The sequence below is a fragment of the Diadema antillarum genome, unplaced genomic scaffold, assembly GCF_040938485.1.
Source record: "Diadema antillarum isolate AM-2024a unplaced genomic scaffold, OU_Dant_1.0 seq00000446_RagTag, whole genome shotgun sequence".
Classification (NCBI taxonomy): domain Eukaryota; kingdom Metazoa; phylum Echinodermata; class Echinoidea; order Diadematoida; family Diadematidae; genus Diadema; species Diadema antillarum.
In genome coordinates this window covers 499,172-522,729 of record NW_027271420.1, presented here as the reverse complement: position 1 = coordinate 522,729, position 23,558 = coordinate 499,172, and the positions used below count along the sequence as shown (strand labels likewise).

The 23,558-nt window shown below is 38.2% G+C and overlaps 1 protein-coding gene across 1 annotated transcript in view; it reads right to left on the bottom strand.

The window, feature by feature from the left end:
* Window positions 1–23,558, bottom strand: part of LOC139732757 (uncharacterized) — a 43,005-nt gene that overhangs the window by 16,734 nt on the left and 2,713 nt on the right. Inside the window, exons 2-18 of the mRNA XM_071643603.1 lie at window positions 19,165–19,269; window positions 17,150–17,214; window positions 14,242–14,363; window positions 13,603–13,760; window positions 11,577–11,666; window positions 10,681–10,741; window positions 9,939–10,005; window positions 9,152–9,218; window positions 8,508–8,535; window positions 7,806–7,932; window positions 7,062–7,229; window positions 5,933–6,050; window positions 5,545–5,601; window positions 4,561–4,685; window positions 2,223–2,292; window positions 1,578–1,765; window positions 378–429 (exon numbers count right to left, since the gene is read on the bottom strand). Of these exons, the coding sequence (XP_071499704.1) occupies window positions 378–429; window positions 1,578–1,765; window positions 2,223–2,292; window positions 4,561–4,685; window positions 5,545–5,601; window positions 5,933–6,050; window positions 7,062–7,229; window positions 7,806–7,932; window positions 8,508–8,535; window positions 9,152–9,218; window positions 9,939–10,005; window positions 10,681–10,741; window positions 11,577–11,666; window positions 13,603–13,760; window positions 14,242–14,363; window positions 17,150–17,214; window positions 19,165–19,269 (1,668 nt within the window). The remainder of the gene's footprint in view (window positions 1–377; window positions 430–1,577; window positions 1,766–2,222; window positions 2,293–4,560; window positions 4,686–5,544; window positions 5,602–5,932; window positions 6,051–7,061; window positions 7,230–7,805; window positions 7,933–8,507; window positions 8,536–9,151; window positions 9,219–9,938; window positions 10,006–10,680; window positions 10,742–11,576; window positions 11,667–13,602; window positions 13,761–14,241; window positions 14,364–17,149; window positions 17,215–19,164; window positions 19,270–23,558) is intronic.

Genomic DNA, 23,558 nt, shown 5'->3' with positions numbered 1-23,558 from the left:
GAGTATTATCTGAGTGCTAATCATATCCATCTTGTTTGTATGGATATTTCTTTGAATAACATTGGTGAAAATCATTGGTATGACTTTATAAAAAAGAGTAGTTTTCCATAGTAGCCAGAGTTAAAAAAAAACCCACCAAAATTATCATTGATAGAAATCACATCTTAGAAATGATGGAATTTGAGTTCAACATCAAAGGAAGCAACATTAATCACATGTCAGCTTAGACTAGGATGACACAAATTCCATACAATGCTTTTTGTAATTCACAGTGACTTCTGCTCAAAATTCTGTCTGATCATCAAACTTTATCAAACATGTACACACATCTAAAGAAGAATAGAAATAAAATCATGATACAAAGACTGTATATCCACCTCTAAAATTTGTTTTAATGCTGGGTCTGTATGGCTTGTGCTGACATCATGTCTGTTGAAGAAAAATCACTGAAATAATTATGATGAAATGCTTGACAAACACTTTAATTTTGTGTACAATTGTACTATGCTCCAAATATGTGTTTATGGTAATAATGCCTGATTAACATCACTTATTACCTTTACGGTATGCATACACTGATCATGATTGAACTTTAAAATGAATTTCCTGATACTGAAACTCTTTACAACTGCTTTGAAGTATCATGTTTTTTGTTTTGTCAGTCTTCAGTAAACTATTATCGGAAATCCAGCTAGAAAAGCATTGACCCTTTATGTGCCAAGGCACCTAGCTTAAATCTCACCAAACGTTTTCATAAGCATCCCATAATAGATTCAACTTGACACAGCTGTAGATTAGTAATATTAGCAAAGCCCATTAGGGTGTAGCAATGTGCCTTAGTGCAACAGGAAGGCCATAATGACATGCAATCTACATTAATTGACAGAGAGTTTTCAGACATCTGTGCCGATCAGCAAAAAAAGCACTCCGGGATGCATGCCAGTTGGCAAACAGAGCACAGTATTATAAGGTTGAAGAGAATGAAAGAAACTTATGCCTTATTTCTCTTTTGGAGTGTGTATATAGAACATCATGTAGGCCCTATGGTATATTACAATGGTAACACGATGCATGGATGGAGACAATCAAACATAGCTCAAGATTTTAGGTACACGTATCTTCACATATCTTCACCTTATATGTACAATTAGAGCTTATATCACAAGCACAATGTTCACGTGTATTACCTGCACAATTTGCTGCCTCTTTTGAATAATATCAAACAGTAGCTGTACTGTCATTTCTGTATACTGTAAAGTAAGATACATTTGCAGCATGAAATTTTCACGATTTGGAGCTGACGACCTTTTATGCGGCATGAAAGTTTCACGACTGCCATTGGCATTCAATGCATATAGTGTATACATGACCTTTTGTGTGCATTATAGGTTTGACAATCTTGGCTCTAATGAAATTTCACGAAAGTAAAATGCACACAAACATTCCTCATTTAACAGTATAAAATGAGGTCACCATCCCACTGCCTAGAGAATGTGTAAGCATGCAATGTCATTCAGAAAACAGACACTAGACAACACTATGAGATTTGTGTCACAAAAAATGAGTGATGAGTGTACCTAAAGAAGACATTACTGTCACCATATTCTTCCTTCTTGATCCAGCCAGCAAGGGACACCACAGCCAGGGCACGGTCAGGGTAGTGAGTGGCCAGATGCCAGGCTCCATGGCCACCCATTGAATGTCCAGCAAAGATGACCTGGTTGGCCACTGGCTTGTTGACCATCCAGGGTACCTGTGCCATGAGCTGGTAGAATACAGATTGTAAAAAGCATTAACTCTTAATGGATGTTTGGAAAACATACTTGAGAAATACTACACACAACTTAGAATGCATTTTACACTGCTCCAAATGCGTCTTTAAAAATAACGATCAATTTACTTTTGTGAAGCAACATTGTTGCATTTATACACTGGCATACACAAAACTAGAATTCACATCAAGCTCAAGCAAGAATGAAGACACAAATCTACTCTAATCTGTTCAATGCTGACATGAATTTATATCACTAATTAAGGCCTATCAGAACTTTGGGGTAGAGTTGACAAGACATGGGTGCCTTAATACACTAGCAGATCTACTGACCTGTTCCCTACCAGAACCTGGTGGTCTATGTAATCAATCAATGGGGATTTCAGAATCCAAGATTGAATGGCATAAATACAACTCGCTACAACATTGATGCAACCGTAAAGTGACAAACCTGCTCTAATCTGTCCAGTGCTGTCATGGATGTCAATGTCCCAGGGCCCTCCCAGTTGTGTGCACCGTGTCTGCAGATTACGAGCGCAACATCATGGCAGCCATATTCTGACTCATACAGTTCAAGCAGAGTAAAGTGGTGTTCACAGCATTATGAGGTATGCATGGCTTAGAAACCACATAAATCTGTGATAGACTCTCTTGCTCATCATATACAATGCTATTATACAAATGATGCACAGGATAGAGTGCGTTAGTGTAGGCGTATAGTGCACTCGAGGGTATTTACAATTGTGAAACATGCACTCGGCTTCGCCTCGTGCATGTTTCACAATTGTAAATACCCTCGAGTGCACTATACGCCTCCACTAACGCCACGAAATAATCCTGTGCATCATTTGTTTTATAAAATGGGTCGAAAATTCGAAAACTAACAGCATTTTTCAGCGTTTTTCACGTACCTTTGTGGGTCAAGACGTCCGAAGATGTTTGTCCCAAACATTTACGCACGTCGCACTCAGAAATCCCGCACATATCATAAGTATAATGGGGGGTTGGGTTTCCGGACACTTAAGTTCCAGCATGAAAATTTACTTTATTTTACATAGAATATGCACCCTTTACCTTAAAGACTTGATATAGACTCCTCATATAGGCCTACTAGACAACATACTCTGAAAACGGCGTGAGAATTAACCTGCTAAATCGTTGGATTTGCCCTTCAAAATGACTCCATGTACGCGTCCAGTCCCACAACGCTTGGTCTACTGTACTGTACAAAGTGTACGTATAGTAGAGTATACGTACGTACGCCACACATGTTATGCACAAGGAAAGAAAGGCCGGCAGCCCGAACTAGAAATTGTTTACAGGATTGACAGCGCGTATGCATGCGATTCATCAAAGGAGCCGCTGCGCGCACAGACGATCGGCAATAGGATTTAACACGCAGTGCAATGGGACTAGAATAAAGGAAGCACATGTGACTCATTTCAGCGCTTCCTATTGGTTACATTCTTGAACCCATTTTATAACAGCAATTATCTTTACTACGGTGTCACGTTTTAGAGAATATAACCTGTCTGTGATGGATACACTTTTTTTAGTAACCCCCTCCATGTTTGTGTGCCTCCTGTTCCCATATAGATCAAGTGCAGCTGACATGCACTAACAATTACAAAGAATACAATAACAGAAAAATGCAGGGAACTGAGAGTTAAGTCCATTGTGCAGGGCCACTGCAGTCATACATAAACATGCAATGCAAGGTACTTGTTGAAGTCATGTACAACTTGTAAATTTCTATCTGCACACAGAGCAACCTCAGATTGGCATGGTAGGGGCAAGCATGGTATTACCGGACGCATGGTATTACCGGACACGCACATTTTTGCGTACTAATGACATTCTGTACGCGCGAGACTTCGTAGATTAGCCTCACCTGGAGTCACAGAACTTTGTGTGGAACGAAATCGCAAAAAACGCCACATAAAAATGTAAAAACACGAAAAAATTCACATTTTACCTCAAATTTATAGTTGAGTGACCCGCACCTCGTCATAGTTAATATTTATGCATGTTTGAATCACATTTCGCGACTGAAATTCTATGAAATCCCACTCACATACAGGAAAAATGCTGAAGATTCTATTAGAACCAAAAGTTCACCGATCAATATCGGAAATTTGTAGCTATCGTCCTCAAACGCGAACGATGCGGAATAGTTGTGCGCTAAGGGGCACGCAACTCATCGCCCGTGCGTGCAGCTCCCATAGACCATGGAGCTACTAAGTTAGCTCCATGCATAGACAAAGCACGTATACTCTAACCAGTTGTCGATTTCTCACAAGGTTTTATTGCGTGAATTGTTCGAAATGGTCAAGACAGACATTTTACTGTAAAATACGAAATTTGAGCCTCATTTGCCGATTTTATTTTTTGTCATCCGCTCGGTGAGAATGTGTACGGTGATTTGTGGGATGAATTGTGATTCTGGTGCAAGGATTAGGTGCGAAAGACCTCGATTATCCGATTACGAAAATCGCATCCGGTAATACAATGCGATTTTGCACCGCGCAAAAAACCACTATTTTTAGAGGGGTATGTTTGAAGCATATTTTCTAAAAACTGGAACGAACAATGGACATAAGTTGGCTGAATTCGTAATTTCCATGAGTCTGCGAATAAGTGGTGTTATTTTTAGCCGAAATTTCATTCTATGAGTACGGAATTCAAAGCCACAAAGAAAAGCGTCTGGTAATAGGATGTGCCACCCTACATGAGAATTCTTTCCAGGGTGCACAAATGGTCAAAGAATGGTCAACTGTCTTCCTACTTACCTTGTGGGAGCCAGGACCCATGCCTTCTCCAGGCCAAACTTCCATTGGCCATCCTTGTCCATTCTCTTGTAGCCATCAGCCTGATTCTGGGCAGGCACTCCAGTGCCATGAAGGGTCAGTACCACCTGTGGTGGGTCGTAGACAGGTAAACACATGTATGCATAGGCATGAATGGTTGACATTTGCACACTGAGAAGGCTCTACAAATTGAAGGGCTGACAGAAAGACCCTACAAACTGACAGCAAAAAAGGCTAGGGAGAATAAAAGACTCAACAGGCTCAACAGCAACAATAAGAATCCTTATAAGAATCGTATGGTAAAAAAAGAAAGCCATGAAAACAGAACAATGAGCAAAAAACATCACTCCATGAGAATTTAAAAAAATTGACAAAGAGAGGCTTCAAAGATGGAAGTGTTTAGCAGAAATGCTCCAAGAATAAGAGAGGTAGCAAGAAAAAAAAAATGGCCATGTGAATAAAGCTGTTTTCAAAATTGGCTTTTAGAATTAGAGGGTTTACTGAACAAGCTATGAGAATCTGAAAAGCAGCTAGGAGAAAAGGCATTTTGTAAATCTCACCAAGACACATAATGATGTGACATCATTTAAAAAAAGAAACTGGATGATACAGGATGAAACAGGAGAAAATCATTCTCCCTATTCTCCCTACCATACACCATCAAAGATGCTTTCAAACACTTAGAAATTGCTCATCTCACATGAATTAATGTTTGAACGTTTTAAATTCTTGTTTGAGGATCATCCCGGATTACATGTGCAATTATTGGCTAACAGCTCCCACTGCATGTATTATAGTTTTAAATAGTCAAAAATGAAAGTACACATACATGGTACATAATGTAAAGAATTCTTCTTTATTGTAGTGGTTCCCCCCCCCCCCAAAAAAAAAAAAAAAAAAAAGAGGAAGAAGAATACAACACAAAAATTATTCAAAGTGAGAATATGAGATTCAGTTACCACTCACAGGACATTGACTTGCACTGCAGTCCTCCAGTGGTTCTATGGCTGCAGCCTGCTGCACCTGTGTGCAAAGAAAAAAAAACAACAGTGAATTGATAAAAGCAATGGCATGGAAAAAACTGCAGAAATAAGCAATAAATGCAAAGGAAAGTGCACATAATAATTAATCAAAATGAGCAATATCACATCCACAGCACACTTGTTAAATAAAGATGTAGAAGGGACTAATTTACTAAAATGTGACAAATTCTTTACATTACAGTTTCATAAATTATGTGGTATTTCTTTCCTTGAGCTCAAAGGTACATGTATCTGGTGTAACACTATAAGAGAAATACTTTTCAAACTGAACTATGACTAATTTGTATATGATTGTTTCTCATTCAGCTTACCGAACCATCGTGGTCTAGGAAGGAAAACACGAAAGACTCGTGCCTGTTTCTACATCGCAGAGTGACTGGGACAGACCGACTTTTACTGACAGATGATGCTGATACTTCCAGCTGAAATCTGTTTCAAAAGTAATAATACTAACATCAAATACCTGGAGGGGTGCAGAATCAAACTATTGAACATCTGCTTAAATAGTTCCTCATCCAGCAAGTTCAAGCAAGGTCAAATGAACATCAGTTTAGGTACCATAGGTCACCTATTTTAAAGGCATATTGTGATAGTTGCCTGAAGACACTGAGTTGTATTACTCAGATTGTGAAGAAATGGAATTTGATTCTTTGTTAAATGATTTCCCCATAGTATGCAACAAAGTTTGGATTTGAATTGTTATGAAGTTGCAATGATTTAGAATATTTTACACTAAGCTTTAAAGCAAGTGGAGAACACTCGAGAAGTCTTTGTTTACAAAAGAGTCAAGAAATGTTCACAAAGTGGAATCCTCCCTTTATTGCTTGTGTTGCAAGGTGTACATTGTATGTGCACAAGCTAGCATTTTGCCAAAGTGGGTAAAGTCTTTTAGGTGACATGAAAAGTGACATGTAAATCTCCACTTGGGCAGCCACTCAAAGGAGAGATCCCATTTTACTTACTACCATAGAAGGTAAAATACATACAAAGAACATGAAAACATGTTTTGTAATGCTCAGGTTGTCTCACCACACACCTATTGCAGAGTTAGGGTACAATACAAGGTGGCTATGGTTCATAGGTCAGACCTCCACCCCCAGTTTTTCTTTTTTTTCTAAATATATGTATAAAGCATTCACAATTCTGTAGAAAAAAAAAAGGTCTAATGAGAACCTACAGAGCACTGTGAGTCAATTCCGTTTTCTAACAGCCCCTGAAATAAAGTCTGCATGCAAGATGTATTTATTTGAAGATTAGAAATACTCAGTTTTGTCCTCTGAAATCCTTTACAAGGTATAACATGACACACACCTCCATTATAAAAGTCATTGAACATGCATTCTGAATGTCATCTCTAACTTGCGCAAATACGACGAGAAAACGCATCAATACTAGGGTTTAGAATTTTTGAAAGATATCCTTCCATAGAAAGTATTTTACCTAATATCTTCACAACTCCCATCATTCACATGGTTGTCATCATCTTCACTATTGAGTTGGAGGTTGACAGCTAGGATTGCAGTCTGGCCTGGGGCAATGCTGGCTGGTGTAGAATCCTTAGATTGCCACACAGTGACAGCTGGGGCAGACTTATCCACCAGGTTTATTCTAACATGGCAAATAGAAAGTGAGAAGTGCCAAAGTGCCAAAGGAATAGTGTTGAATATACTTATATATATATAAGATTTGTTGATATTTGTATCACCTCTATGTCTGAATTAATTTTACTTCAATCTGTATCTTGCATTTGGTCTGTTTATGTCAACTGTTTTGTTTCACAGCCTCTCTGAAAAACAGCCTCTTGGCTGATTGAGGGCTTTCAACCCTGTGAGTAACAAACAAACAAACAAACAAACAAACAAACAAGACGACCATTACAGGAGAAGCAAGATATTGTGCAGTTACGTAACAAATTGCATGTGTGAGTACATTAGATGGCACCTTCCGATTAATGTATTGCTGGGAATGAAAAATGATGTGCACACCTCAACAGATTAGAACAGTAGGATATCACTTGCAAATAATTGTCTGTACCACATGTACAAATTCACTAGCACAATAAGAAACACATACTAAATATTCTAGATTCTCTCAGTCCACAAGCAGCACCCTGTAACATTAGACAGTGTATAAGATCCCCTTCTCACAATGTGGTCACACCAGCACTGTTCTGCAATAGTTCACCTGATATTTTTCAGCCATTTTCCACCCTGGAGGTTGGTGATGGGAAGAGCAAACAAACCACCCATGAGAGAACCCTGGACAATGTCAGGCACCATAGTGGGTGGATGCACTCTGAAAGATGTGGTCTCTGTGCCAACAATTGAAAAAGTGACAAATTATTCAGTACATAAACCTCTATTTTTGTTTAATTTTCACTATTTTCCAATTTTTTGTTTGTAATTTTTTGTTTTCACCACTATCATTATTTCAGAGTGTGTGGACAGAAAGTATGTTTGTTGAATAAATCCTTCTGAACAATAAAAAAAAAAAAATAAAAAAAAAATGCTAAACTAAAAAATGGTTAAACTGGCATCAGACAACTAAAAGAATAATTTTTTGGATGCTTCCCTACAATGGCTCTTTTTCTGGTTTACAGCTGTTGCTTTGGTCACCAACATAGAGCTGAGGCACAAGAAAATGATACAATCCACTGTTGGCATTTCATAGGATAATCATATCCTGGGAACCAAAACTACCTGGTACTCTAAATTTATGCCTGTATGACCACACAGAAATTAAAGGCTTTGATTAATTAAAATAATGGAGGAAAAACCTGGGGATTTTTCCCTGATGTGGGTATAGGTATGACATTGACTGATGAAGAAAGGTTATCTTTTTGATTCAAGAGTAACCACAAAGATAAGAGCAAAAAATCCTACAAACCAAATGACTTGATGTTGCACTGGAAGACCTGAAACAAACGTAAAAATAAACAATAACTTGTGATTGTAATTCTATCTTTAATTACATGAGTACAAGATTCCCTTCCACTCTAAGACAATGCTTTTAATATGAGCAGCGCAGGTGCAACAGTTGAGAACTGAATGTGTCATGAAATACAAGGTAACAACACAAATGTATTAATGAAAGTGCTCACACGTACAATATATTTGAACATTTTCAGAAAGGATGAAATTGTAGACTATAAAAGTGATGTGAATAAATGGTTCTGATCTGTTCTTGAATTAGCAACAACTTGCAACAAATAATTGATATTGTTCATGACAAAGTATTACTTGGTTTATGGGGAATGATCGCGATACTATTACATTAAATATCTCCTACCAATGGGTAAGTCTACAGTTATTAGTAGTCATTAGATATGTATTTAGCTTAAGCGATATGTAGTTATCAAGGTAATCCAAACAAAATGCTGCCGAATGTTCTAGATAACTTGAAATAATCAACGAAAGGAAAAGAACAACAAAATTTGACACAGGTAATTTATGAAATATTAAAGGTTGACAAGTTTCCAGGAAATAGTGACAAAAGTTATTATCACTTTTATACAGACTGCAGTTACTCACTTGCACACCTTTGGCTCTTAATCTGATGTACATTGTGTGAATTCCAACCCCCATTGACATTGTAAACCTGAATAAAACAAAAAGGCAAGTTAATGGCTTTTCATATTCCATTATTTTATGCAAATGAATGCAAATATCTCACACAAACTGAAGCCATGACAGAAGAGAGGAAACATCAGGGATGCTTCTGTACAAACTAGACATTTATTTAATAGCAAAATTAGAGTGAAATCATGCTAATCTCATAAGGCAGAGTTTTTGTGTACTATATTATGGATGACCGAAATTTGTGTGCTTTCAAGCATTAGCAAGCATGGAGTGAGCAAATTTCTATTCTTATTCTTGTCAATTCCTGAGAAGGAGAATCATTGTTTTGTGATGAACATGCAACATAATCTTTGAATACACCATGGTAAAATGAAAGAAAAAAAAATTGTGGCCAATTTCTGATTTTGTTTTGTTTGTTGTTTTTGTTTTTTGCTGCCTTGGTGAGACTGCTACCTTATCCAACTCTGTAATCTTCTTCAGATTTTTAAGGACATGCCCTATGTAGGGCAGTGTCAATCTTACAATCCACCAGGTTGCAACAGGCCACTGTATTATGGAAACGAGAGAAATTACCCGTGTACTAAAGAACTGATATAATTGCATTGGTCTCTGAATTAATGAAGTCATTGTATGACATTTCAGCATGCTTGTGGATAGATCATATTATTTTGTTGGCAGGAAATGCAAGGGCATTGTGGAAAACACAAACTAACAAACAAATAAAACACCCTAATATTACCAAAATTCATTTCTTCGATAAACATCTGCAGCTACCATGATCCCATCAACAAAGAGAGTGTGTACACCTGAAATGCAAACAAAAATGAATTTAATTGATACATTATGGTACAATGTAATCATGTTATGGTATAGAAAAAAAAAAAAACCACTATGAATACATTTCAGATTCCATACTGCAGTGACATACATTACACCTACATGTTTAACATGCACTTGCTTCTCAACAGTTAATGCATATGAGCTTGTGAAAGGCAAAGTTATGATTGTAATTTTGGATCAATAGGGCTTGATCATTCACAAGAATGTGTTGTCGGTCACATTCATGTCAATGCTTCAAAGCAACAAACATAGTCACGTGAGACAGTCGTAGGTTTTCACCATTACACTTTTATTTTGTTGTTTTTTTGCGCTTCACAAGCAAATTTATGTATTCAATAATATTTCCTACTCTTCTACTTCAAACTATACTACAGTGTTGCGTGATGACAAAAGACTACATCTGTGTAGGTACAATGTAGTTAAAATGAGCTATTTCAAGACATGTTATGATTGCCTTGTTTGCAAAACTCATATTAACCGGCACAGCTTGCAGATTTGGCAAAGTAAACAACATTGTGCCACCTTATGTTAATTTGGAGGAAAGCTCTTCTTCATTTTTCTCTTGAAAGAAAATATCAAACCTTTTCAAGCACAGTACATTGTCATACAGTTCAGAAATGTTTTGGCAGCATGTGACTCACCTAGACATTGAAATGACACATCTCCTTCTGAGTTGATTGCAAACTCACCCACCACCCATCCCTGCCGAGACAAGAGTGACGTTTTTACAGTTCCACCTCAAATGGTTTTATTTTAATATACAGTTTTTCTGATAATGGCAATACTCGCCAAAATATTAAAGTAAATATGTGTAGCTATAAAAATGTGAGTGAAGTTTATGTATTTTGGTCGATAAAATATGAAATTTCATAATCCCTTTAGACATTGCACAACACAATTCTGGTTGCCACAAGCGATAAATTATTCTGGCACTGCCTAACATGCGATGGAGAAAAGACAAACAAAAAAACCCCAACAACAACAATGGATTTTTATAAATTACTCCATATCATACACCCTGCATGAAGTTTACTGTGCACAGGGAATAGCCTTGCACATTTCAGCCCCCTAACACCATAATATCACTAATTCATTGTACATCATTGTGCTTTCCAATTACTCATTTCAAGATTGGATATTGTTGAACAAGTTTGGCACAAAATGAGCTTGTACTATGATGAACATGCTCCCAAATAGTAGTAAGATAGAGGCACACAACAATTCAAAACATTTCACATATCATTTCCTGCCTTACCAACAAATCTGCAAATGAAGACAAATGATCACTCTCAATTATTTAACCCAAGGTTGCATTCATACTTTTTCAGCAATCTTTTGCTATTTGTTTTACATCTGCTACTCCAGTAATCATTATGGGAAAATATTTAGTTTGAAACAATATCTTGCTATCTCTAAGTTTTTTTTCCTTTTTTTTTCTCTTATGAAAAGGCACCAAAATGTATTTCAGTACACTTTCACCATGTAATCACATAATTATGACCTTTTGCTTGGCACAGCCGACATGGTCACAACTCACCTGCCACTCAGAGATGGCCATAGACCCCAGTGAGGAGATCAGATCATTCCATGGCACATCAGGAGCAATCCTTAGATTCTCTCCTGCTTGCTGTCTCACACAAAACAAAAGTAATCCAACACATAGAAAATAGGTAAACACAGTCAAAAGAGAGATCACATGTGCATAATGGAATGCAGATGAGTACACACAAGAATAAGAGATGCGATACACAATGTTCATAGAACATTGTAGAAGACTGAATAGATAACATAACAACTCATTGCAATGAATGGGCAGTTGTTTCACCTTGACCAATTACAAACTAATTCACATGAAATAATGTTATGGAAGATCATTCTGAACAATGCAAAATGATTTACACATTGTGGTTGACAGTAATTTTTCTGTCACAAACTGAAATATGTGACCGGCGACAACGGTTTCAGGCAAAAGTCGGGAATTTTGAAAATTCATTTTTTCACGGAATCTCATTGCCCATTTCCTAAGCTTTGCATAGATATAAAACACTTGTATTCTTCGGCACCATAAGTGGGCATAGAAAGAGAAATAAAATGCACTTTTTAAGTTGTTAGCCTGACAAAATTGCGAGAAAACAGGCTTTGAAGATTCACCTCTTTCTCAAAGACAATATCCGAGCGGCGATGCGAGGGGAGAATTACCCATCCGTACGATGGTGCAAATCGATGTTAAGCTCCGCCTCTAGCAACCACATCGCCTTTTGATTGGCTCACTGAGAGAGTCAAATTTCCCGGGCACCTTCCTCGGAGCTCAGCGTATGGAGCCGAAAAACAATGCATTTCGCTCGGGTTTGTTTACCAGTACGTCTTTCAAGATGGCGAATACGATAATTGCACGTATGGTGTACATGTACAATGTTCATGTCTATGGTTTCATTGTGGTGCCTTTTGAAGGCAGAAAATTGCTAGTGCTGGCAAGGGTCACGCTTCCTGTTTGTTTTGCTTTTACAAGACATGCATATCTTGCTTTGCTCGGTGGTGCTATTTAAATTAAAACAAACAAACAAACAAACAAACAAACACGACTCGTTAGTTTGGTGCGATCTTGACGTGTAGTATTTGAATATAATTGGTTACATGTGACCGCTCCTTTCCTCTCATCTACCTTCCATTGAGTCAGTCTGCTGTCATATTTTTTACTACATGTACAAGACGCGTAGAGCACGCACTACAGAGCGAGCGTATATAAACCACTATAGCAAGAACAATGGAGCATGTAATCGTGCACGCGTGGACAAAGCATTCCCCAAACGCTGCAACTGGTGTCTCCGAAAGCCGAATTATGTAAATGTATGCGACGCACCAGCCAATCGCATGCGAGACCCTGCGCCGTAGCAACGCTGAGGATATTGGCGCAGCGTTCGAAAGAAGCTCGAAACTGACGAGTGCGATCCAACATAGGGTGCTTAAAATTCCATTTTCGATAGGAAAAACTTAGTCTCTATGCTATGAAATTTAGTGTAGATGTAGAAAACATATCAAAGATTTGATTTCTGCAAAAAACCTAAATCGACAAAAATAATGGTCAAAATCTTTGTACCCGCCTCGGAGGGAATTTGCTCTTGCGACTTTTGCCTGAAACCGTTGTCGCGGGTCACATATATCTCTGATATGACTCACCAATATTTTAACTCACACCCATGTTCGACCATACCAGTAATTATTGATATCAATGGGTCAAACAACAACTACACACATGCACTGATTACATTTAATTGCACACTGGAAACCTTGTTATTATTATTATTATTATTACATATTGCAATGAATCATCTGATGGTTTTTGACGAGATCCGATAAGTTATCATATGGTTGTATTATGTACTGTTCATGCTGGTTATGTAACAGTACCAAGAGCATCATTTTTGATGGACTTCAGTGCTTTATAAAGGCCATTATCATTATCATTATTATTATTATTATTATTATTATTATTATTATTATTATTATCATTATTATCATTATTATTTGTTATAACAAAAGGAAGAGATGTATACTTAACATACAGTCTGTGGGTAGGCTTTCCAATGCACCTTTCCCCCAGCAGTCAGCTCTGAGTGAAATGTGACCTTCTTGTCAAAGCGATCTCTGGAAATATTTGCAATCCCTCCCAAGAACTCCACTGGATCCCCGTCCACTTCAGACTTGCCAATCACAAATGGCCCTGTCAGCCAAGAAGATGAGTACACAAGTGTCTCAATGTGCAATGCCCTTCACAAAACAGGTAATAACATCTTGAATTTTCTCTATGATCATTTAATCCTTAATCATTACATACATGTACATGATGTTGGAGTTCTATGAAGTACAATTCCACATGTTCAACCTTGGTGCAATAAATAGTACACAATCAAATAAAAAGAATGGTACATGAGTTTTATGAAATCAAATACTCTTATAAATGACACAGTTTCATGTCAAAAATAAAAATGGCAAGTTCCGTTGAGAGCTCAATTACATGTATGTGCTTTCCTCTATTTTATCAACTTGCCGCATTTGTTTGTATTATTGCTTTTTCCCCATTTCCTTCACACATATATACAGGTACATTACAGAATATGCATGTAGTCCTACTAACCATAAAGTCTGTTGCTTGGAAACATCTCTTTGATTCATTAGCTCCTTGGCTCTTGCCATGTACCTACCAACAAAGTGCCACTGCCTGACATAGTCACTGACTCTGCCAGATATCTTGGCTGCCTGCTTGAAGCATGTCATGCCCTTTGACCTCTCACCCTTCTTCATGTAAAGGTCACCAAGATAAGACCTAGGGCAGAATGATATACAGTTGTAGCACTGAATCACATCGGGCAATGCAAGATATTGCATACATGTACATTTTCATAGAATTCAAGTAATAGTGTACAACAAAGTATCATACATTTATACAAATACTCAAATGAATAAACAAACAAACACTTGTACAATGCATGAGCAAAATGTAACCTTTAATAGGGATTTGTGATATCACACATCCCTTATCTGGAAAGATCAGTAAGTTACTTTTTGTATCATCACCAAGACTTATCATCCTGACAGCAGTTATTGAGAGTAATCAAACTGCACCTCGGCAAATCATTTGATATCCTGCCTTGCTTTACAGGCAAGACAGGCTACTATTAGCATAATTATGTATCTCCCTCTGCCATATGGAGGTTAATTTATGGACATGAATCTACAACCTCTTGAGTCAGTTACCAAAATTGATCACACATGAAGCAGAACAGACTGTTTTACAGAAAGCTATATAGCCACAGGCAATGCTTATTTTGGGTGCCTGCACGCTCCACTTACTCAAGCCTCTCCTGCCCCCCACCCCATTAATTTCTGAAATGAGTATACACGATCCATTCTATATTTTTTCCGGAATCAATTATTCAAATTATTCACAACCGAGTCAAATTAACAAAAAGCCATCTCTGGCTAATAACAAGGTGGGTTCACAGTGCAATTCCATGGTAAGTCCATTTAATGATCATTTCCATGCAATAAGAATGACTCATAAATGCTATTCTCCTTGGTATCCCAAAATGCTTACAAGTTACACTTACCCCATGACAACTCACCAAACTGCATGACAGGCTGATATACAGTTGTACAAATGTGTATAAAAGTCCTCCTTCCCAAATCATCTTTCTCTTGTCTTTACAGGAATCGGTGATTAGCAACTTAAATACACTGCTTGATAGTGAATCAATTAATTAATCACTTGTTTATTAATTTATTTATTCCTTCCACCTGCCTCACTGCCTTGCTTCTTATCAAAGTCTAGATCACATGAAGCAGTTCATTTGTTGAGTTCTAAATGATAGTAATTGTACTTTAAAGCCCAAACAAAGTTCTGGTACGCCTGCAAAAGTTGTCAAATTTCGCTCCCAAATATGAACGTATGCTTAGGAAATGTGCAGGATAACGATGTTATGACAAGATATTCGATGGGTAACGACGAAAATGCGAAATATTAACTAAAAAGGTTCAGTCTCAGCACTTACCCGAACGGGGTGGGGCTAAACTCGGACTCGGGGATAACTCAGCTTCGCTTTGACGGCGGGATGAGCTGTAATGGTTGTCCCTCTGATTGTACAGTGTTGTCTTATGGGAGCGGCCTGTATAAACTAGCGCTTCGTGTTCTGGCTACTCGCAGTAATGGTCCGAGTTGTTACAACGCGCGCATCAAAAACCTCTTTTGCGCGCATGCAAAATTAGTATGCGCCGATCAAGCTCCTCTAAAACAATCAAAGGCGCTTGATAAACAACAACAAAAACTCCAAAGACCGCGCGTCTCTTCAGCTCAGCAACTGAGGACCGCGCGCTGTCATTTTTGTTTTGTTTGTACAGGATTACGTTAGCACACACTTTCCTGTCCATTCAGTTAGGCCTCATTTGGTATTATGCAGTGGCCAGTAGAATGTGGCGATCACGAACTGCGTGTGAATTGTCTGAAGTAAGGTCGAATTTTTCCCGAGACCGAGTTAGTCTGGAGCCTTCTGGAATAAAAGTCGGTTTTCCTACTATAATTATTTTTCTCAAAATACTCCAAACCGACTCATCATTCCGGCAAACCGCGCCAGGCAGGTCAGTTTCTTAGTGGACTCTTTCGATTTATTGCAAGAAAAAATGAAATGGTGCTAGACGGGTTCTCAGGCACTCACCGAAACTTAGTTTTCACTTTAATACAATTAGTATCATCAGCAAACAAGGATGTTATGTCTACATGGCTACATGTCCTAAATACTGCGAAATACTGCACTGAAATTTGCAGTAGTCTTTGAAATCATATCCTTACACAAGAGCCCCTAGAGCGGCTTGACACTCACTGGAGCAGCAAGGCAAATTCAACCAAGAGGTTTACATGCATTGTAAAGGGAGAAGATTTTGTATTAAGCTAAAAGTTTAATCATTATGGTCCCACTCACTGTCACAGCAAATTCAACCAAGAGGCAACTTCCTAAGTTGATTAAATGTCATTTTAACTACTGGGACTGTTGGATTCCACCACGGGATTGACAAAATAAAGGAGGGGGGGGGGGGGAGAGCTCCTCATACAGTTGCAAAATGTGTCATATCCCTATAGAATGACTTTAAGTTGGTGAAAATCTGATCATGCCTTGTAAGGGAGAAGATTCATATAAGCTAAGTTTAATCATTAGGGGTCCCACCAACTGTCATGAACACCTTTTTTCCCTTCACCTTCAAAAGTACACATGTATGCAATGTGACTTGGTTGTACTACTTCCGGATCTTGCAGGTAAAAATCTCTGAAGTTTACTAAACTTTCGAACCTTTGGGCCTTGTTTCTGGGCCACACTGAGGGACACAAGCATCATTTGAATAACTGTGAACCTCCACCCACTAATAATGATTCCCAACAAATTCGGTAAGACTCAGCCATCAGTGTCAAAGAAGAAGAGAGAAAAGTAACAAGCCCTTACGGTCAACTGACTGGAGTCCTTGACTCAAAGGTATGCTAAAAATCATGTCATGTGTGAAACATTACAAGCTTTTTTTTTCCAAGTTCCTCTGCCATAGCTTTAACTATTATGTATCGCTTACCAGTTCACGCCATTTGAATGGACAGCAGTGAGTGACTTAAACAGGCAACCGATTGCTTCATCTATCTGCAAAAATGAAACGCATCCAGGGTAGAAACACAGAAAGGTATTTCACATTATCAATGACCACGCCAATATTTTCCTCTTCTGACATGTAGATGCATATAATATGATCCACACACAAACCTTTGATGAATGATACGTTCTTTTGATGTGATACAAAGTAAATCAAAGTCTTGGAAAGATATGCACACACAAATCACTATATTGACATCACAGGGTTTTGTATGACATCAATAGATTATTAAAACAGACAAATGTTTCAAATATCAAAAAAAAAAAATGATTTATCAACAAAAGGGATGAATATGCCCTTTGAAAGCTTGCATGGGTGAGAACAAGAAGGGGAGAGGTTTGCGACACATGAAGTGGAAAGTCCAGTATGAAAAGGACTGCAGAAAGAAGGGGGAAAAAGAAAGATGTAAAGGAGGGGGAGTAGAATCTTCTCATATTGTGAAACAGTCTGATGCATGGGTAGACTCTCCACATGGTGTACTGCAAACCTCTCCCCATGTTAAAAGTGATGAAGAAGCTACCTGAATGAGTATAAAAACATTCTCTGTTTAGAAATTGATGTTGATTTATGAATATTAGACCTATTTGCCTTTTTACTTCTGCACAAATACTCATCAGTGATGTCTATTTCAACCGCTAACCCTTCCATGTATGCATGCATACAGTGTACATGTATGATCTGAATTGAATGCTATGCAGGCCCAATTTGTAATCACTCTGATTTTGTCAAAACTGTATGGGAATATTTAAAAAAGTATAATTATCCAAGTCATAGATCAAGGCCCAGTTTGAAAATCCCTCTGATTATAAGGCATAACACACTGTTCCCTAATCTTTCTCCACCCACTCCACAGTTGATACCAAAGGCATGGCTTGACACTAACTTTTTCGTTTGGTGGCCCGATGGGGCCACCAAAATCCTAAATTTCAAATTTTTGGTGGCCCGAGAGAAAAATTTGGTGTCCCGAAAAAACAACAAGAAAAAACATTAAAAGTCCTTTTTTGTAATGAGTCAAATATTTAAGATTTATGATAGTAAAAATTAGAAGTTGGACATATCTACTCATAAATAAACTTCAACAAACTTGCAACACTCACTCTCAGGCATTCATTCAGTCCTTTTCATCCATCCTTTGAACAAATTTAACTGCTAATTTCCGGCGCAAAAAGTTATGAATTTTTTGACATACTTTTCAAAAAATGTTGGTGGCCCGAGGCGGGCCACCAAATTTGCCCTTTTTTGAAATTTGGTGGCCCGACTTTCATTTTTGGTGGCCCCGGGCCACCGGGCCACCGTTAGTGTCGAGCCCTGCCAAAGGGCAAAGTGGTCCTTACCCTACTACCCTGAGTAAACTCATTTCATTTCATTTCATTTCATTTCATATTGATTATTCATTTTCATTTTGAACAAAATATGTGTACATAACATATCATGCTACAAAAAGCAATATATGCTAAATATATCAAAATAGTATACCACAATAGCTGTGAAGCCAAGATGCATGACATGAATAATGTTGAAAGTGATAATTTGAATTAACTCAAATAAACCATACTCAGCTCGATCTTTGTGTTGCACGCATTTACAAGGCACAACCTAAGAATATTTGTGACACACTTCACAGTGGTTCTGACACATTGCCAAGAGATGCCCTTTGTTTGTACACATAAACCATGAACAGGTTTTGTTGTTGTTGTGTTTGCATTTATTTCTTTGGAGAATAGAGGTGAAGCATAGTCTTTTAATCCCTGGGAACTATAAACAATCCTGTGCATGTCTGGCAACAGAGTCCCTAAGAATAGAAAACAACACTGGCTATAATGGGATCACAAAGTGATGCTGATTAACCCATTGAGGATGAGTCCTGAGTATACTCAGGTAGATGTCTATGGGAAATGCGTGTTGTCGTAGCAAACTGTCCTCAACAGGTTAGAACTCACCTTGTTGGACAGTCTAAGTCTCTGGGCACTAGCAAGAGTTGTTGACTTGCAGGAATTGAGGTTGTACTTTATAACTTCTTTTTCCAATAGCTGTGCTGCTGCTTTCTAAGGGAAGGGGGAGTAGAAGGAAGGGAGGAAGACAATTACATGAATATTTACTTTCTACAACCATTCTACACAAAACATGACTTCAAACAAATTGTAGACAGAAAAATTGGGGAATGCACCTTTATCTTCAATTATGCTTATTTTGTAATCTAGATATTGTGCAAGACATTGTAAATATTAGGCATTCATGAGCACACAACTTGCTGGGGTGGGCTAGTAGTCCAGGCTAGAAGGCACCCAACCTTGTTTTTTGATATATACAATGTTTTTTAATGGTTTCTTGTCAATTCGAGGGTGCTGATTCCAAATCCGATTGATGCCACTCGCGTAACCTTGAGCATTTTCGGCAAAATGCAAAAATCCAAAATGGCCGCCAGATATGCTAATTCGGCCGTGATAAACACAGTAATGTGCATTATATGACCAATGATTCCACCAAACTTTGTACATTTCTGTTCCTAGAGTTCCTCCATCTGCATTTGCAAGCGAATTTTCATTTCATATAGGTTCATTAAGCATTTAAAGCTCATTTTTTTATTCAAAATGGCCGCCATTCTTATGCTTATGTACTGTATGAATGGCAAAACATATGCATGGAAATATAGAACAAATTTACTGTATTTCCCGTACCTACGCTATTATAAAGTGTTGCACGTGCAATATGTTGGGTGTCACTTACAATATATAGGGGGCCTCTCCATATATGAGCATTTAATATTCATAAACCTTACGATGTTGAACACAATTTCTTATATATTTCATTTTGTCTCAAAAAAGTCTCAACAATATACTGAGTTCACTAAACGTCTCGCAAGGAATCAATATACCACCATATTTTACATGCCGGTTGAATATAAAAATGTAATACTAACACAATATATTAAGGAGCCTAGATACATGGTATTTATCAAATAATGTTGAAAATGGAGGGGAAGCTATAAAGCAAAGCTTGTATTATGCATTCCCCTAAAACCATACTAACAAAGTACAGAAAAATCCTATACAGTAAGTGCAGAGACACATGGTTGCAGACAAAAACACATCGGACATTAATGACACAACTAAAAACCCCTTACATTGTAGATTTTTTTTTTTCCAGCAAGGAGTTGAGGGGGGGGGGGGGGGGGGGGAGGAGGGAGGAGTCCTGAGGCGAGTTCGAAATGGATCATAACCTCCATTACTTTGATATGATTTAATTTAGAAGTGCCGCCTTGATAGTATCGAGCAAACCTGATTTTCTTCTTGAATTAAAACAACAACAAAAACTGTTGAAGGCATAAATGAAACTGTCCTAATGCAGGGACGGATCCAGGAATTCCGTAAAGAGGGGGTGCGTTTACAAAATTAAAGGGGGAGGGCGCACGCACCCCTCCCCCATTTTTTCTTTTTATTTCTTGTGTTTCAACAAAAAATAAAGGGGGGGGGGGGCGTGCGCCGGTTGCGGTCCTCCCTGGATCCGCCCCTGCTAATGCAATACCGTACAAACTGTTCATTAAACATCAACCAAGAAGCAATGTGAGGTGCCTCTTTCAGTTCTCTCACAGTTCCAAGGTGTTGATGATATACACTTTGACATCATGATCTCATTCAGTCTTGTCTTAAAACCAAAACTGTCATTTTTATTGTCTTTAAAGAACCCTTTAATTTTATGTTTAGCAGCAGGCGACATCAGCCCCAAATTTGCAGAATTCTCAGGCTAAAGATGCATATCAGTCCTGCAGTTGTTTTAATTGCAACCACATCTGGTGATGTTCAGCATTTCCTCAGGGGTCAGAGGGCGATTATTTGCCACAGAAACAGGATGAAGACATGAAGACTTGCTTGATCACCACCCGTTGAAGCCCTGTGGCTTTGTTGCCAGGCCAGAGACAGTGTTGTAGGTAACTTGGGTGGTATCAGAGATGACATCAGACCAGCATATGTCCCAACCTGTTTTGGGGTCAAAGCTTTAAAGTTACAGTAGGGAAATCTAGGCTTGTGGGATTTCAGGCGCATTGATGGCAGGTTGTTCAAGGGGGCATTTCATGAAGTGTTTTGGCAGATCTTTTCTTTTTGAGAAACTGTTATAAGCTATTAAATCCTTGCATCTGATTGGCTGAGAGCAAATTTGTCAGACAAAACGCTTCATGAAATGCCCCCCCCCCCCCCCCCAATGCTATCGTGTTTGGAAGGTCAGGGTATGCGTTGACGGCACTGGTGACACTTGCCATCCTTTCCTTCCAGTGTGAGGGAGAGTGATCGAGTGCCAGTGAAGGATGGTGGACTTCCTTAGCCAATGCTTGGAAGGCTTGCCACAGAGGGCTACCTTAAACATAGCGTTGGCAAGATGGTTACTAAGATGGAAGGCATGGGTCTGATGATAATCTAATAAAGGTTGGGGCAAAGTATCCAGAAGATGAAGTACTCCACTATTGTCTTGAGATGGGTCAGTACTCGGCTCATGTCATCCAAGGACTTTCTATGAGACGTAAAGGCAAGATCATCTGCAAACTTCCTACGTGAAGTGAATGTAATGTCACCAAATATTATGTTAAAAAGACCTCTAGTGGAGTTAGTTTATAGCCACCATTAAGGAGGCCATCATTCAGAGTCCTAACACAGCTGGTCTGGTTACCGAGAGCAATCCTGAATCTGCAAATGCTGAAGATTAAAGACAAGCAGTGTGAAGTTGTTATAACACTGCTTTCAGAATGAGGCAGCACTGTACAGATCTCAGAGTCTCCCTCGAAATCATAGGCCTATACACAAACACATTCACTCCGAAAAAAAAAACGGTGGTAAAATTCATCTACCATATATAATTTATCTGGGTTAACATTAAAAACTTTGGGGCATTGTTTTCATTTCAGAGATTTGACAACAGGAAGTGAGGTGGTCCCTTTTTGCACTTTCCCCTGCCTCATGTTCTTTCTCGGATGAGGGGACTGAAAAGTTTGTATAATATCGCTTTTAGATAATGTAGAACAGGACAGCTATTAATTGGAAATTTCATTTGTGTCATCTAGGATTCAGCCTTTTAATTCAGTAAATCAGAATGAATATTTTGATGTTGAACATCTCAAGGCAAGTAAGTATCAAATGTTCATATCTAATAATTCCTGATAAACGATCTTGATGTTGGCGTCAATTCAAGTTTTGGTGGATTTTTCCAAATACCTACGGAAAAATTCAGATTGAGGTAGCAAATTTGGATGTTTGCATCAAAAAATAAAACAGCCTTTGTTAGTAACAACCTTCTGATTTTTAATCAGCACACAAATTGGTAAACAGTGTACCTGAATGACAGAAAAAAAAGAAAATGTGTTTATTTCACACGCTCTGCCGTTCATATTGTGCAGGGGTATATGAGTGGCATCCATTTTGAAGTTTTGTATTAAGAAGAATATAATAAGCCTAAAAACAATAAACTTTCTGTTTGTTTGCTTGTTTGTTTGCTTGCTTTGCTAGTGGCACTCATCAGATTTGCATTGCACATGCAAAACTTGATAAAAGCGTAGGTATGTGACTGAAAATTCGTCTTCTATTTCTATGCATATTTGTGGCCATTCATATAGTACATGAGTACAGGAGTGGCGGCCATTTTGAATTGAAAATAAGCTTAAAATACTAAATATATCTCTTCAAATGAAAAATTTCTTGCATGTGCAAGTAGAATTACTCAAGGAACAAAAATTTAAAAAACTTTGATGGAATAATTTGTCATAAAATTGACATAACTGGGATTATCATGGCCAAATTAGCATATCTGGCGGCCATTTTGGATTTTTGCGTTTTGCCGAAAATGCTCAAGGTTACGCGAGTGGCATCAATCGGATTTGGAATCAGCACCCTCGAATTGACAAGAAACCATCAAAAAACATTGTATATATCAAAAAACAAGGTTAGGTGCACTTTCTATGGAGCCTAGCCTGGACTATAGTGGGAGTCGCGTGTTATCATGAAAAAGCACAAGCACACAGTTTCAGGCAAATTGTGATCAGTGAGCCAAGCTGTGTGCATGAAGGTAAAAAAAAGAGCATTAGCTTGCTTCCTTATTCATGGCAAAAGACAAAGTGTGTACGCACAACTTATGCTTCCACGTGTGGATTTAAATAAGGCTTTTATTGTAGATTTCTACTCTAGAGCCTATACTCTATAAGGCCTACTCTAACACGTTACACGAACCTTCAAGGATTTTGTTTTTACAAACTTCGCGTTTACAGTAGGCCGGTCACAGTCTCAGGTACAGTTCATGAGACAAGATAATAAGGGGATCTACAACTAATACAGACAGTACGGGTAAGCAG